We start from the raw sequence: 13,198 nt of genomic DNA, 5'->3' as shown, positions 1-13,198 counted from the left end.
AAAATCGGCGTCGTTATTGCATTATAATATAATATGTATGATTGAAATAATTAAATCTATTTCGCCTATGTATAAGCACAGCCACGGCGTCCACGGCTGGTCACGCTCGCGTGGAGTCCGCAGCGGAAATGCGCAGCCATACCCAACTCGCAATGTAAAACATTCTTCTGTGAATAATCGTTTATTTTAATAAATTATAATATTATAGAATTCATATATAATTTTTATTTCCTCCACTAAAAAAACCACCTATAGACAAACCTATAGTAAGTGACAGGTCGAGACGGCAATCAGGGTTGGGACGCCCCGCACATCCACACAGCCCCCGCGCTAAGCCGGTTGCGGGATAGCGCGAGAAAGAGATAACAACAAGGCCGCGAAATGAATAAAAAATATATATATCGTTCAAATAAGTAGGTATGTTGTATATTTGATATAGCCCTTGTGAACTGTCATCCCTCTAGCACCACATAGAACTTCAGATCAGCAATAGGGATGGTGCGCAGGCAATAGGCGTAAAATCAGCAACTTTTATCAGACAAGACATTAAAACGCTCGCTTATACTAGCTCTACACGCTCGCAGAGTAAAGATGAGCGGTGGCGAGTGCGAGCGTGAAGACGATCCCTCTTGCCCGCTCGCCTTCACTCGGCGAGCATGTAGAGCCAGTATTAGGGTGCCTGTCCACTGAATCGGAGCGGAGCGGAGATGTGTTGAGCAAACCAATCAGATTGCCGGTAAATAGCGTGATAATTTTATTCCGTCATTTGACAAAACTGATTGGTCAACTATACACATTTCCGCTGCGCCCAACTTCAGTGGACAGGCACCCTTAGAGCGTGTATGAATTCAAACGCTCGCTTAGAGCTTGTATAAAATACATGTAAGTAGTGACGTCATAGCTTCGTCCTTAGTAGATATGGATTTTACGAATTTCGGAAGACCCTCTATTTAATACTGAGAAATAATTTATTTTTGACATTGGCGTTAGGCACCAGTTGTAAATAAAACCAATATTGCAATAAATAAATGAATCATTTATTAACTGTTATTATTCGTAAGTATACAAAAGTTGCACGCCAACATTGATGTTGGTTCCGTTATCAAGCAACTCGACGGCTTCCCTGCTGACGTCCACTCTGAACACTGCGGCGTTGTGCAGCACCACGCACCTGCTCTCGTGGTCCCCGATGACAGGGATCCTGCGCGGCCCGAGCACGGGGTCTGCGTACCTCCAGAGTTTGAGAGAGTTTACATCTGAAATAAATAGTTTAAATACTTTATGTAGAAAAATACTTAAATTTCCTCGTTTTATTTAATACAGGGCTCTGTTTTTAACTATCCAAAAAATTGTATCGTCTGTCAGGAAGTGAGAAGCGAAATTAGATGATTGACTGAGATCTATAGGTGCGCTCCATAGATTCAACTTTGCTCCAAACGAGCCTGAGGTACTCCTTGCTTTTTCACAGCTTAATTTTTTTGGGATACCACCTCTTACTTTACATACTTAATATTTCAACCAACCCAATTTGGGAATTTTCGAAGTCCGAGATTAAGGCCTCATGCGCTGGGTTAGTCCGCCATTGGTGCTTAAACAAGTGAAGCGCAATTAGATGAGTGTTCCATCAACCACCCCCGCCACCGCTGCCTGCGCTTGGCTTTTTCAGATAACTTCGATTGAGTGGTACAGATACAAATAATAAGAAATAAGAATATAGTAACCTTTGATAGCTTTGACTTCCTTGGCGAGCTTGGTCTTGAGTTTTGATACAGTATCTCCGTCAGCGAGCGCGAGGCTTATGGAGAACAGGCTCGAGCGCGGAGCGGGGTTCGCGAGCGTAACACGAGCGCGCGGCTCGGCCGAGAACGTTATATGAGGCGATCCTGGCGCGCATTCTTCGCGGGACTTCTCTGGTGCTTCGCTACTGTCTGTATGCTTCACTTCGATCGAATCCAGCTGAAACATTTTTTTAAATGAATGTTTTTGTGATGGAGGTCTGTTGTGGAAATTCTTTTGGACAAGTGCAGCTTGTGAGAGAAGTCAAGCGTGCACCATCGCCGTCAAGAGCATAACGACTGCTAAATTTTGGCACTTAATTAAATTATGATCTCTATTACAAGCAAGAACAACAGTGGAAAAAGGATGGAAATGAAGAAAGAAACTTGAACTCAAATGGTTGAGCAGTAAAACAGCAATTTCCTTTTGTTGTCCAAAAAAAAAACAAGAAAGGATGTCTAGAAGAATCATCTGCAAAACATCGTTTCTCGTTTCATGACTATCAAGATCAGTATTAAAATTTTGATGCAAATAAATACCAAGAATTCTTACTAATTACTGCGGGATAAATAAAACTGAGGCCTACCGTAGACCTTGGTTTGACAACTAGATACAATGTGACGATCGCAATCACCTTTTCTCTTGGCTGCAATTGGCTGACACTCTCTTATCTCTTGGTTAGAAAATTTACAGTTGCAGCAACTACCGTATAGTAAATAAATTAATATTAATAATTCGATAAATTCGTAAATTCAATATTAAACACGTTATCGATAGACTTACATCTAAGGTCTGCAACAAATACTGCAGATTGCCAGTCAGCACAGCCGCCTCGTCGAAGGGTAGGCCCACGGACAGCGCATCCGCGCCCACACGCTCCATATTCTCTCTAGTGGCTTGCACGAATGGCATCACTCGCTTCACGTACTTCTTCAGCTCCGGGATCTCCGCCAGTTTGCCTGAGATTATCTTGTTGTCTGGAAGGCCTGAGGGCTGCAACAACAATCATTAATTAGATAATTTTCAAGTACTTGTTTAGCGATCTATGTGCAAACAGTTATGAAAGTAAGCAATCATAAAGTTGTTTTTCCCAGTAAATTCAGTTCATGTCACAAAAATTAGATATGTAGTGTAATTTACTGACCTCCGGGTGAAATAAAAAATCGGAGACTTCCTCTTCGCCGGCGAAGAAGTGCCCTACAAAATATACCCTGTACTGTCGGTCATAATTTCATAGTCGGGGTTGTTAAAGACGTGTTTAGGGCGTCTTTTATCGGGGTGTCGGAATATTCGAAACCGGGGAGGGTTTATTTATACCTACTATTTCTAAGTAGTAGCAAAGATGATGGTAGTAGCAGAGTGAACTAGTGAGGAAACTCTCGGTTTGATCTTGAATCGACATCTGTTAAATATTAGACTAGGGGTGACGTGAAATCGAAGATAATACTTATAGTCGTTTCATGACCACCTACATTTAACGCCTATCAGTATAGGTGAAGTCAATATGTAATGAACTGACGTAGTAGTTAATACATGAGCTTCCCATCAGGGCTGACGCTTTTAATTATTTTAATGAGGTAGGTAATTCTAATCAGTGTCAAAAATTCCTGACTGCTGAAATAAAAATTAGTATAAGTCCGGCAAATTGCTATTGCGCTGGAACCATGTCTCATTAGCATCGAAATGACGTAATTTTGACACCAGCCGAAATAAAAATATACCATCAGCTCGAAACTTCAGTCTAGTGCTGACGTCACTAAAATGGCGGTCACGCGCATTAGCAATTTGCGAGACTTATAATACCAATCACTCACCCCATTAAGTTGTTTGAGTGTGCTCAATATAACATGTTGCCACTTGGGGAATTCCTTCGCCACCCATATGACGGCTTTGTTCGGCTTAGGTTCCGGCGCTGGAGTCTCTCCTTTCCTGGGCTTCTTCAGCGCGCAATGGTTCTTGAGGTGGATTCGGAAGGAGTGGGCAGCTTCCATCAAGTAGTTGCTGGCTTTGACGGCCACTTCGTCCACTTCGCCCGCTATCGGCCATCGCTCGTGGAGGATACTTTGTTTCTGAAATAAACGTGTTCCAAACAAATCAAACAATTTTATATATCTAAATATATAAAAGGAAAGGGTGACTGACTGACTGATCTATCAACGCAGAGCTAAAACTACTACTGGATGGATCGGGCTGTTTGGCATGCAGAGAGCGATTATGACGTAGGCATCCGCTAAGAAAGGAATTTTGAAAACTCAACCCCTAAGGAGGTGAATTAGGGGTTGGAAATTTGTGTAGGCCACGCGGACGAAGTCGCGAGCATAAGCTAGTTTTTTCATATAAACCTACACTCACAAAAACATTTTTTGATAAATAATATATAATATAAATTTCAACGGTTCTTCGGAACCACGCTAATTGCTATCTGTGCTGAGATTTTTGGATTTGAATAACAGGGAGACATGCCGAAAGTAGGCCGATTGCACTTGTCCAATGCTTTAAATTTTGTAATTATTTTTACATGTTATAAATAAAAATGTAACTTTACTTTTGTAGGTATAGCAAATCAGAGATGATCAAATTATGACCAGACAAATTTTGATCAGAAAAATGATAGAATAAAGGTTCTACGTACATTTTCCATCAGTTCCCAGACATGTTCGGCCACATGTGGACATATAGGCGATATCAACTTGGCCTGCGTCACGATATACCGCGTCACCAACTCCGAATGCATGCCTCCCTCGGAACAAAGCTCCCTGTATTTATCCCGAGCCGCTTGGAGCTCAAAGAAACCTGTCTTCAAAGCCTCTTTGAATAGCATCCTGTTGTAGTTGTCATCTGTCTGATTTATTTTGGTATTCATCTCGCTCACGAACACTTTGTCGTGGAAATTATAGTCGCCTGTGAAAATAATATGTTTAAAAAAGCCATTAAATCTCTAGCCTTATAAAACCGTTTGTAATATTACATTCAAGCGTTGATTCACTAGAATACTCGCATGATAAGATTGCAAAGTTTCTCTGAAGATATTATGTAGATTTGTTTCTCACGATCTCTTTTTCCTACCCCAAATCACATAGCAAAAATGTCTTTTTATTTATATTAGTTTTTTTTCGCATATTTTTAAATACCTTTGCAACCCTATTATACCACAAAAGGTGTGAACTAGTTGAATATTTCAACCCAACCATTAACTTTTAAAACTCAATTATGTTCTAGTTGCACAAGTCAGAGTTTATTATCATTGAGGTACAGTACGCGGAAGAAAATAATGTACATCGACCTTTAGAATGAGATACCAAATTTGTAGAGAATTGTTTCTGTCGTTGAGACCAACAAAACGTCATATAGGTATGAGTGACAAAGACAAGGCTTTACAAAGCCGAAATGTCCGTCTAAAGGCCGTAGTACATTACATTCTGCCGCGTACTGTAGGAATTCGTCGAACCCATTTTGCTTTTTATTCACAGTTAAAGTTTAACTGTCGCCGTAACTTTAATTGCCTGTCATAGATAGTAAGACCTAAGGCGCCAACTTATTATTAACGTAGAACTACGTTTTATATCTTAACCCAGGCCTTATTAGCCTGATTAATTACTGCCGTTTTATACAATACCTGTTCTTAAAGTAGATTCCGTCGTGATTATTTCCTTCACCCATCCGATAAACGTAAACAGCCTCAATATCGCTGCATCAGCAGTGTTTTCCACGAAGTTCGCGTCCTCTACCGAATCGCCCGCGTCCGCTAGAGTTAACCGCATAGCATCTGCACTGAATTTATCCAAACTCTCCGAAAGCGTCAGGAAGTTTCCCTCGGATTTGGACATTTTAGCCGAATTCAACATCAGATGCCCGTTCGCCCTTATCCCTTTCGGCCATTTGTCCTCCTCTTTGTCCCACATCGCGCAATGATTATAGATGTAGAACGTTAAATGGTTTTGTATTAGATCCTTTCCAGATACTCTGAGGTCGACTGGGTACCTAAAATCCGATAGCTGTTTCAAATAACAAACAGTATTCACAAATGGATCAAGTTCTCTGTTTCAGACTGGATATTTTTCGAAATGGTCAAAATGTATAATGACATCTGATTATATCTTAGGAAATGGATATATTTTAACTTTTCAGGTTTATTTTAGGTATTGGACATATCTACCTACTCATACGTTAAAAAAATTGCAATACAGATGAAAACAAATCATTTAACCGTTGTAGAAAATAACTACCAGAATTGGAACGATTTCTTCATGAGATCTAAAGATTTTTTGGGGATTTTAGTAGATTTCGGGAACGGAGCATCTTTGAAAAATATGTAGTCCCAAACATTGATTGTCATTTGCTCGGGTTTTATCTTGAGAGCGTTTTCGGCGTTTCCTCTGAACGTGTCGCCTTGGATGAAGTGAGCGATCGTGTAGTACGCGTTATAGATCGTAGAGTCCGACAGAGATTCTATCACCCATTGCTGGTCCCAGGGCAATTTAGTTCCTGAAAAAGACTTTAAATAAGTTGGCTTATTTTAAGCAATGGGCGAACCAAGTGTTTTTTGTAAGTATTAACTGCACGCATCGAATCTGCTGAAGCCTCATTGACAATTTTATTTTTAGAATTTTCAAGTATGCATCCCTAGAATTCGACTGCTTAGATCATTTTTTTCGGTGCATCCAACTCTCTTACACGTAGTATTAAGCATATTTTTATTTCGTAGATCGACACTCAAGTGCGGATAAATAGAATATAATAGAAAATATTTTTATTCAAATTTCAAATAAACTTAAACAAGTGCTTTTCAATCGTCAATATAATTTACCATGACGAGTTATCAATAGAACACGACGAATAAAATCAGCGCGTATGGTGCGCGTTACCAAAAATTTGCTCACGACTGATTTTCGTTTAATGCAAACTTTAACTAGGTGGGGCTTCATCTCTGGACATGATACAGAATGCATCTGCGGTCATCCGAGACAGACCATTGCGCACATGACTGGGTGCCCTGCGTGCCCGAACCTGCACGAACGAGGCTACCGACCGAGCTATCGCGGTTGCGGCTTTTTGGGCTGCCCGTATTTGAGGTGACCGTCGACTCGAGAAAAAGAACGAATAATTAAACTTTCTTACCAAGCCCATAAGTTCTCGAACAAGCATACTCATGAAGCCATTTAAGTGTCGCTTGGAAATTCTTCCGAACTTCATCGTGATACGTGTTGATTGCCGCTAATGCCTTTTCTGCTTGCGCCTTCCACTCTTCATTACCATAGTCTAAATACCACTGATTGCACAGGGCTACCACACACTCATCCCCTGATCTTGAAATTATTGTCTTTTCGGGCTCATAGTAAACCAACGCTCCTCCTTCTTCTATTAGTTTTGCTTGCACTTTTTTTTTGACATCTTGTATTTTGCTACCTTTAAATTCGCCAACTAATAAAACTCCATCGTAAAACCCTTTGAGATAAACCATTTCTTTAGCCTGAGTCAACTTGTCTTTGTCGTTCTGACTTTGGATTTTCAGCTTATCGTACAACTGTACTGCCGCCAAGTTCCCGAATTCGGGAATCTCGAGTATCGGGACAGGTTTGTAAGGGAGAATCATTTCATCAGCAATGCCATACTTCTCTCTGAAAGCTGGTTTCTTTTGTAAGTCGACTAATGCTGCGTAATCGTCAGGCGAATCTGAAGGGACACTAGTAACTATTCCCGTACCCTTATCTTCCTTTATAGTTAACATTGGGAGAGCGTATATTTTTTGGTAACACGTAAATGGGGATTTTAAGGCAATACCTAAAAGATCTTGTCCGATAATTTCTAACAGAATTTCAAACTGTCCATCTGTTTTAGTGAATCCTTGATAGCACATATTTCTAACAGCTCGTTTTGTGCAAATGAATATGCCATCTTTAACTGTTTCGAAAGCGACGTATTTGATGTCAGGATGTACCCAGCAATTTGTTTGACCGTACATGGTTTCTGGACGCAGAGTAGCTGCTATAAAACTTACTGTTTTGCCTTTAAATGCCCTAAAAGAGAATTTTTAATGCTTATATTCTGAAAACTGTTAATTACAAAACTTGGTAGATTCATTTCTACTATATTTTTGTTTGTCACATCTGCCATATTGGATTTGTCATGACGTCATACAAGATCTATGACATGCGAAACGCAGACAAAGACGTCACTTGATTATTATTATTCAAAGTCGAATAAGTACCATGAACAGACTGATAAAGACAAGACTGCAACTTGAGCTACTTGTATGTATGGTATTCAACTATACACTATTCATGCCTGAACTATTGGCATTGTATGGTACTTGCACTGACTAGGTACTATAGTACTGACTACTAGTGCTACCTACCTTATACTGTTGATTTGTGTGCATCATAAACTTTAATTTTATTTACTACTAGCTTATGCTCGCGACTTCGTCCGCGTGGACTACACAAATTTCAAACCCCTATTTCACCCCCTTAGGGGTTGAATTTTCAAAAATCCTTTCTTAGCGGATGCCTACGTCATAATAGCTACCTACATGTCAAATTTCAGCCCGATCCGTCCAGTAGGTTGAGCTGTGCGTTGATAGATCAGTCAGTCAGTCAGTCAGTCAGTCAGTCAGTCAGTCAGTCACCTTTTCCTTTTATATATTTAGACTAGCTTATGCTCGCGACTTCGTCCGCGTGGACTACGAAATTTCAAAACCCTATTTCACCCCCTTAGGAGTTGAATTTTCAAAAATCCTTTCTTAGCGGACGCCTACGTCATAATAGCTATCTGCATGCCGAATTTCAGCGCGATCCGTCCAGCAGTCAGTCAGTCATTCAGTCAGTCAGTCAGTCAGTCAGTCAGTCACCTTTTCCTTTTATATATATAGATATTATTTAGTTGTTTGTATTATCAACTCACTTAAGTACATTGGGCAAAGGTTGTAGCACCTCCAATTTAATAAGCGTATACTCCTGAGGTCCCGCACCCTCCCCGCTGCTTCTATCATGGTCCATGCAAGGTTGCTTATCCAGCGGAGAAAATATAGTGTATCTCTTCCCATACATTATCTTCTTACGCTCTTTAAGGTGGTGGAACTGCCACCTAATGAACGAGTCATAGAATGGATTTGCATCTGTTGTTATGAACTTTCTACGCCAGTCCACCTATTAAATATTAATATTATTATATTAAATATAAATTTTAAATATTAACAAAAAAATCATTTGTTAATATTTAAAACTACCTATATAAAAAAACTAGCTGATGCCCGCGACTTCGTCCGCGTGGATTTAGGTTTTTAAAACCCCATGGGAACTCTTTGATTTTCCGGAATATAAAGTAACCTATGTAAATTTCCAGGTCTTTAACTATGCTCATGCAAAAAATCACGTCGATCCGTTGCTCCGTTGCGTCGTGATTGAAGGACAAACCAATAAACAAATATACTTTCGCATTTATCGGAACCCTAAAAAGACAAAACAGATTTAAGTGGGCAGGCTGAATAGTAAAAACTGGTCAAATGCAGCTCGGACTCGCACCCTAACATACAAGATTATGTATTTTTTATTTGCATGGCAGCCATTTTGAAATTATTATTTGTTGTAATAGCAGCAAGAGAAATTCACACTCTGTTAAAATTTCAAATCTATACCTATTCATGTTCATGAGATACAGCCCACTGACAGACAGAATGATGGATGGACAGATAACAGAGGTAGTAATAGGTGCACATTGGTATCCTTTGGATATGGAACCCTAAAAATGATCACTAATAAAACCTACATGAATTCCCATCCTCTTTAGATCAGCTACAGCTAGCGGTGGGAAGTACTCCAGCCAATAGCTCTCATTGGCAAACTCCTTGATTTCTTCGTCTGGCACGCCAATACTCTGCATGATCTGCCACTGATACTTCGCTGCCCCGGTCTTGGCAACTGCTTTACTCTTTTTTCCCTTGCTTTTGTCCTAAAACAATCAAGTTTTTATTCAGTAGAATACCTAAATGAAATGAAATGAAAATCTTTTTTTTTTTATTCGTATAAACTTTTACAAGTGCTTACGAATAGTCGGATGCATCTACCACTGGTTCGGAATGCCTTTCCTGCCGAGAAGAACCATCAAGAAACTCGGCGGTTGCTCTTTTCAAATATTTGATATAGGTACAAGATTATGCTATGTATAAAATAGTATTTGCAGTCTTGTGCGTTGCTGGAACGAGCTGCAGGTCAAATCCACGCTCTTTTATCATTTAGATAATCTTCAATTGTGTAATATGCTTTTTTCAGGAGCATATTTTTAATTGATTGTTTAAACTTGTGCAAAGGTAAGTCCAAAATAGTTTGCGGGATTTTATTATAAAAGGTAATACCAATACCCACAAATGACTTTTGGACTTTCCTGAGGCGGAAGGCAGGAGCTGCAAGTTTGTCTCTGTTTCTAGTTAGCCTATTGTGTAGATCACCAAATTTCTTGTAACTAAGAATATTTTGTCTTACAAAAATTATGTTATTATAAATATATTGAGAGGCTACAGTAAGGATATCTATTTCCTTAAATTTCTCTCCAAGGGAATCGCGTGGTCTTAAGTTATAAATTGCGTGTATTGCCCTTTTTTGTAATACAAAAATTCTCCCAATATCTGCCGCTTTACCCCATATTAAGATTCCATAAGACATAATACTATGGAAGTAAGCAAAATATACTATCTTTGCAGTTTCCACGTCAGTTAACTGCCGAATCTTTCTAACAGCGTAAGCGGCAGAGCTTAAAATGTCAAATATCATAATCTACCTATAAAAATAAATATTATATCTATGTTATTTCAGTTTCTGAATTTTTCACTTGTGCTATAAGACATTGCAACTTGCCAAATTTCATGATTCTAGGTAAACGGGAAGTACCGTGCATCATCACTTACTTCCAGGTGAGATTGCAGTCAAAGGCTAACTATTATCTGAATAAAAAACATATAGGTTTTGATTCCCCTGATGGGTCTTGACAGATAGACAACGAAGTGATCCTATAAGGCTTCCTTTTTGCTCTGGAGATATGGAACCTTAAAAAGTATGAGACAAAATAAAAGGTACATTAATTGCCTTTCTTATAATAATTAATGTTATCTTAATATTAACTTACCTTAGGGACTACATCGCCTTGTTCTTTTTCTTCTACAAATCCCTCATTGGGAAAGACCGGAGGACACCCGTACAATTCCATCTCTCTCTTTAACTTATCAGCACAAGCCTTGATAGGCATTCCAGTACAGTGGAAGCCAAAGGGAAACAGTACCAGCCGACCTTTCAGTCGGAAATACCTTACAGCAAACTGTTGACATAATATACCCAGATTGCATCATATTACAAAGTACCTATGTATTAAGGTAATTAACATATGCCCAATTTTTCAATCGTTAAATAATCTGAGGAATAAATTTGACAATTTCCCATACAAAAACTATCAAAACAAATTAAATTTCTAAATTAAAGAATATTTGACGAAGCAAAAATCAACTCATCTATACTAATATTATAAATGTGAAAGTGTGTGTCTGTCTGTTTATCCGTCTGTCTCCTAGGGTTTCACAGCCCATCTATTCAACCGATTTTGACGAATTTTGGTACAGTGATAGCTTGCATCCCGGGGAAGGAGATAGGCTATTTTTTTCTCCGGAAAATCAGAGTTCCCACAGAATTTTTTAAAAACCTTAACCCATGCTATACTATATATTATAGAGAACATCAATTTACATTACTACACACTACTGAACATTACTTTCAAATAGGTAAGTACTCATACCTCACATTTTGACAGAGAAAACGTGTGCCCGAGATGTAATCGGCCATTCATGTAGGGATAAGGAAAGGTGCACATGAATTTTTCATGAGGCCCATCAGGTGCCTCCATTTCGAAAATCTTTTCTCTTTCCCATCGTTCCTGAACATGCTTCTCAATTTCTTGAAGGTATTCTACCTTAAACGTCCCCTTGCGATCTAGGTTTGCCTGTATAAATTTAAATAGAGAATAAATAGCACATGGACGTTTAAAGGTATTATTTAAATTCCTATCAGAATATAAAATTTCTTATATTTTAGCTTCGTGCTTTTATCGAGATTAATTAACTGATTCATAAAACAATAACTTTTTGATTAGCCAAAGGACAAGAAGCAGTAGAAATATTATAATAAACGAAATCTGTTAACTTCTTCGAACGACCTAACCTATAAAGATTGAACTTCTCACTTGACTATATGCTTTAATTAATTTCTTACCATTATTTTATACACAAATACATTTATGTTAAATTAATATTGATTTTAAGTTTGGTAATAATTATGAATACCTAGAGATTTAAATAACTACACAAGACAAAACGACATGACACGTTACTGTGCTGAACACAGAGTACTTTTGCTTTATTACTTTACTCTATGTTTTGCTTTTTACATGAAAATCACAGATCACTATATTATATATACTTATGAAAATCTAAAATCATTTTTTTTTAACTGGTTGTACGGTTCTGGGTTCTAGCCCCTTTGAAAATCAACCCAAGTTCACCCACTTCACCGACCACCCTCAGACAAAGCCACAGAGTAGTTACTTTTTACATATGGACAAAGCACAGACAAAGGATCAAGGTGGACTTGTTAGATGCGTAGTATATCCAATCCATATCCAATCCAAAAGGGACAAAAGAAATCATAGGGACAAATGAATGAGGGTTAACACAGTATTTGGCTTGCAGCCAATCGGATAGAACGACAAGCGCTCCCAAGCCAAGCGTTGGCAAGCAGACTCTAACATTCGTCCACACCACAGAGTACTTTTTACATGGTCCACACGCTTGCTAACTAGTTTAATTCCAAACGACTTTCCAAATTGATTCGCTGGTTTTTGCTCCATTCAATTGGTTGATGCTCGCTCACTATTGGCCACAGAACACATTTACTCTTGTTGGAACAGATAACAGATAACAGATTGTAATAAATTTTGATGGAGGTTTTCCGGAATCGACCTACAGATCGTGATCAATGATATTGTACACTTTCCTTTCCTCACGTAAAGTTGATTGCCTCGTTGGTCTAATGGTTTGTATGTTTGACTGCCAATGACGAGGCCCAGGTTTAATTCCCGGGTCGGGTAAAAAAATAGTGTTACCTACTGTATTAGATTTTTCTGATAAGAAATTCCTTGTGTTGGCGGTGTTGCACCCCCATTCCTCGGAGAGCACGAAGCTGTTGCAGCTCTCCTGCACCGATCTCTCTCGTTTTCATACCCATAATTTTGACATTATTTTAAACTAAATTTACTAAAAAATTTAAAAAAGGCCCACTCTGTGTGGTGTTTGCCGATGCTTATGTTGACTGTTGAATGCATGTGGTGACGCCATTAGAAGCAAGGAGGTCTAGAAGAAGAACATTTATAGTCTATCAAAAAATTG

At 38.8% G+C, this 13,198-nt stretch overlaps 1 protein-coding gene across 1 annotated transcript; it reads right to left on the bottom strand.

Annotated features, from left to right (window-relative positions):
• Positions 1 to 1,015: 1,015 nt before the first annotated feature.
• LeuRS (Leucyl-tRNA synthetase) lies at positions 1,016 to 12,160 on the bottom strand. The gene is made up of 13 exons (XM_034969282.2): positions 12,027 to 12,160; positions 11,554 to 11,757; positions 10,894 to 11,082; positions 9,541 to 9,723; positions 8,677 to 8,921; positions 6,895 to 7,793; positions 6,003 to 6,261; positions 5,393 to 5,757; positions 4,409 to 4,677; positions 3,591 to 3,845; positions 2,560 to 2,769; positions 1,722 to 1,956; positions 1,016 to 1,256 (listed from the first exon to the last, which is right to left on the bottom strand). The coding sequence occupies exons 1-13, from the start codon at positions 12,027 to 12,029 to the stop codon at positions 1,051 to 1,053; spliced, it is 3,522 nt and encodes a 1,173-aa protein (XP_034825173.1). The 5' UTR covers positions 12,030 to 12,160; the 3' UTR covers positions 1,016 to 1,050.
• Between the last annotated feature and the right edge of the window lie 1,038 nt (positions 12,161 to 13,198).

The sequence above is a fragment of the Maniola hyperantus genome, chromosome 6, assembly GCF_902806685.2.
Source record: "Maniola hyperantus chromosome 6, iAphHyp1.2, whole genome shotgun sequence".
In the NCBI taxonomy this organism is placed as follows: domain Eukaryota; kingdom Metazoa; phylum Arthropoda; class Insecta; order Lepidoptera; family Nymphalidae; genus Maniola; species Maniola hyperantus.
This window is presented reverse-complemented; position numbering and strand designations above follow the sequence as displayed.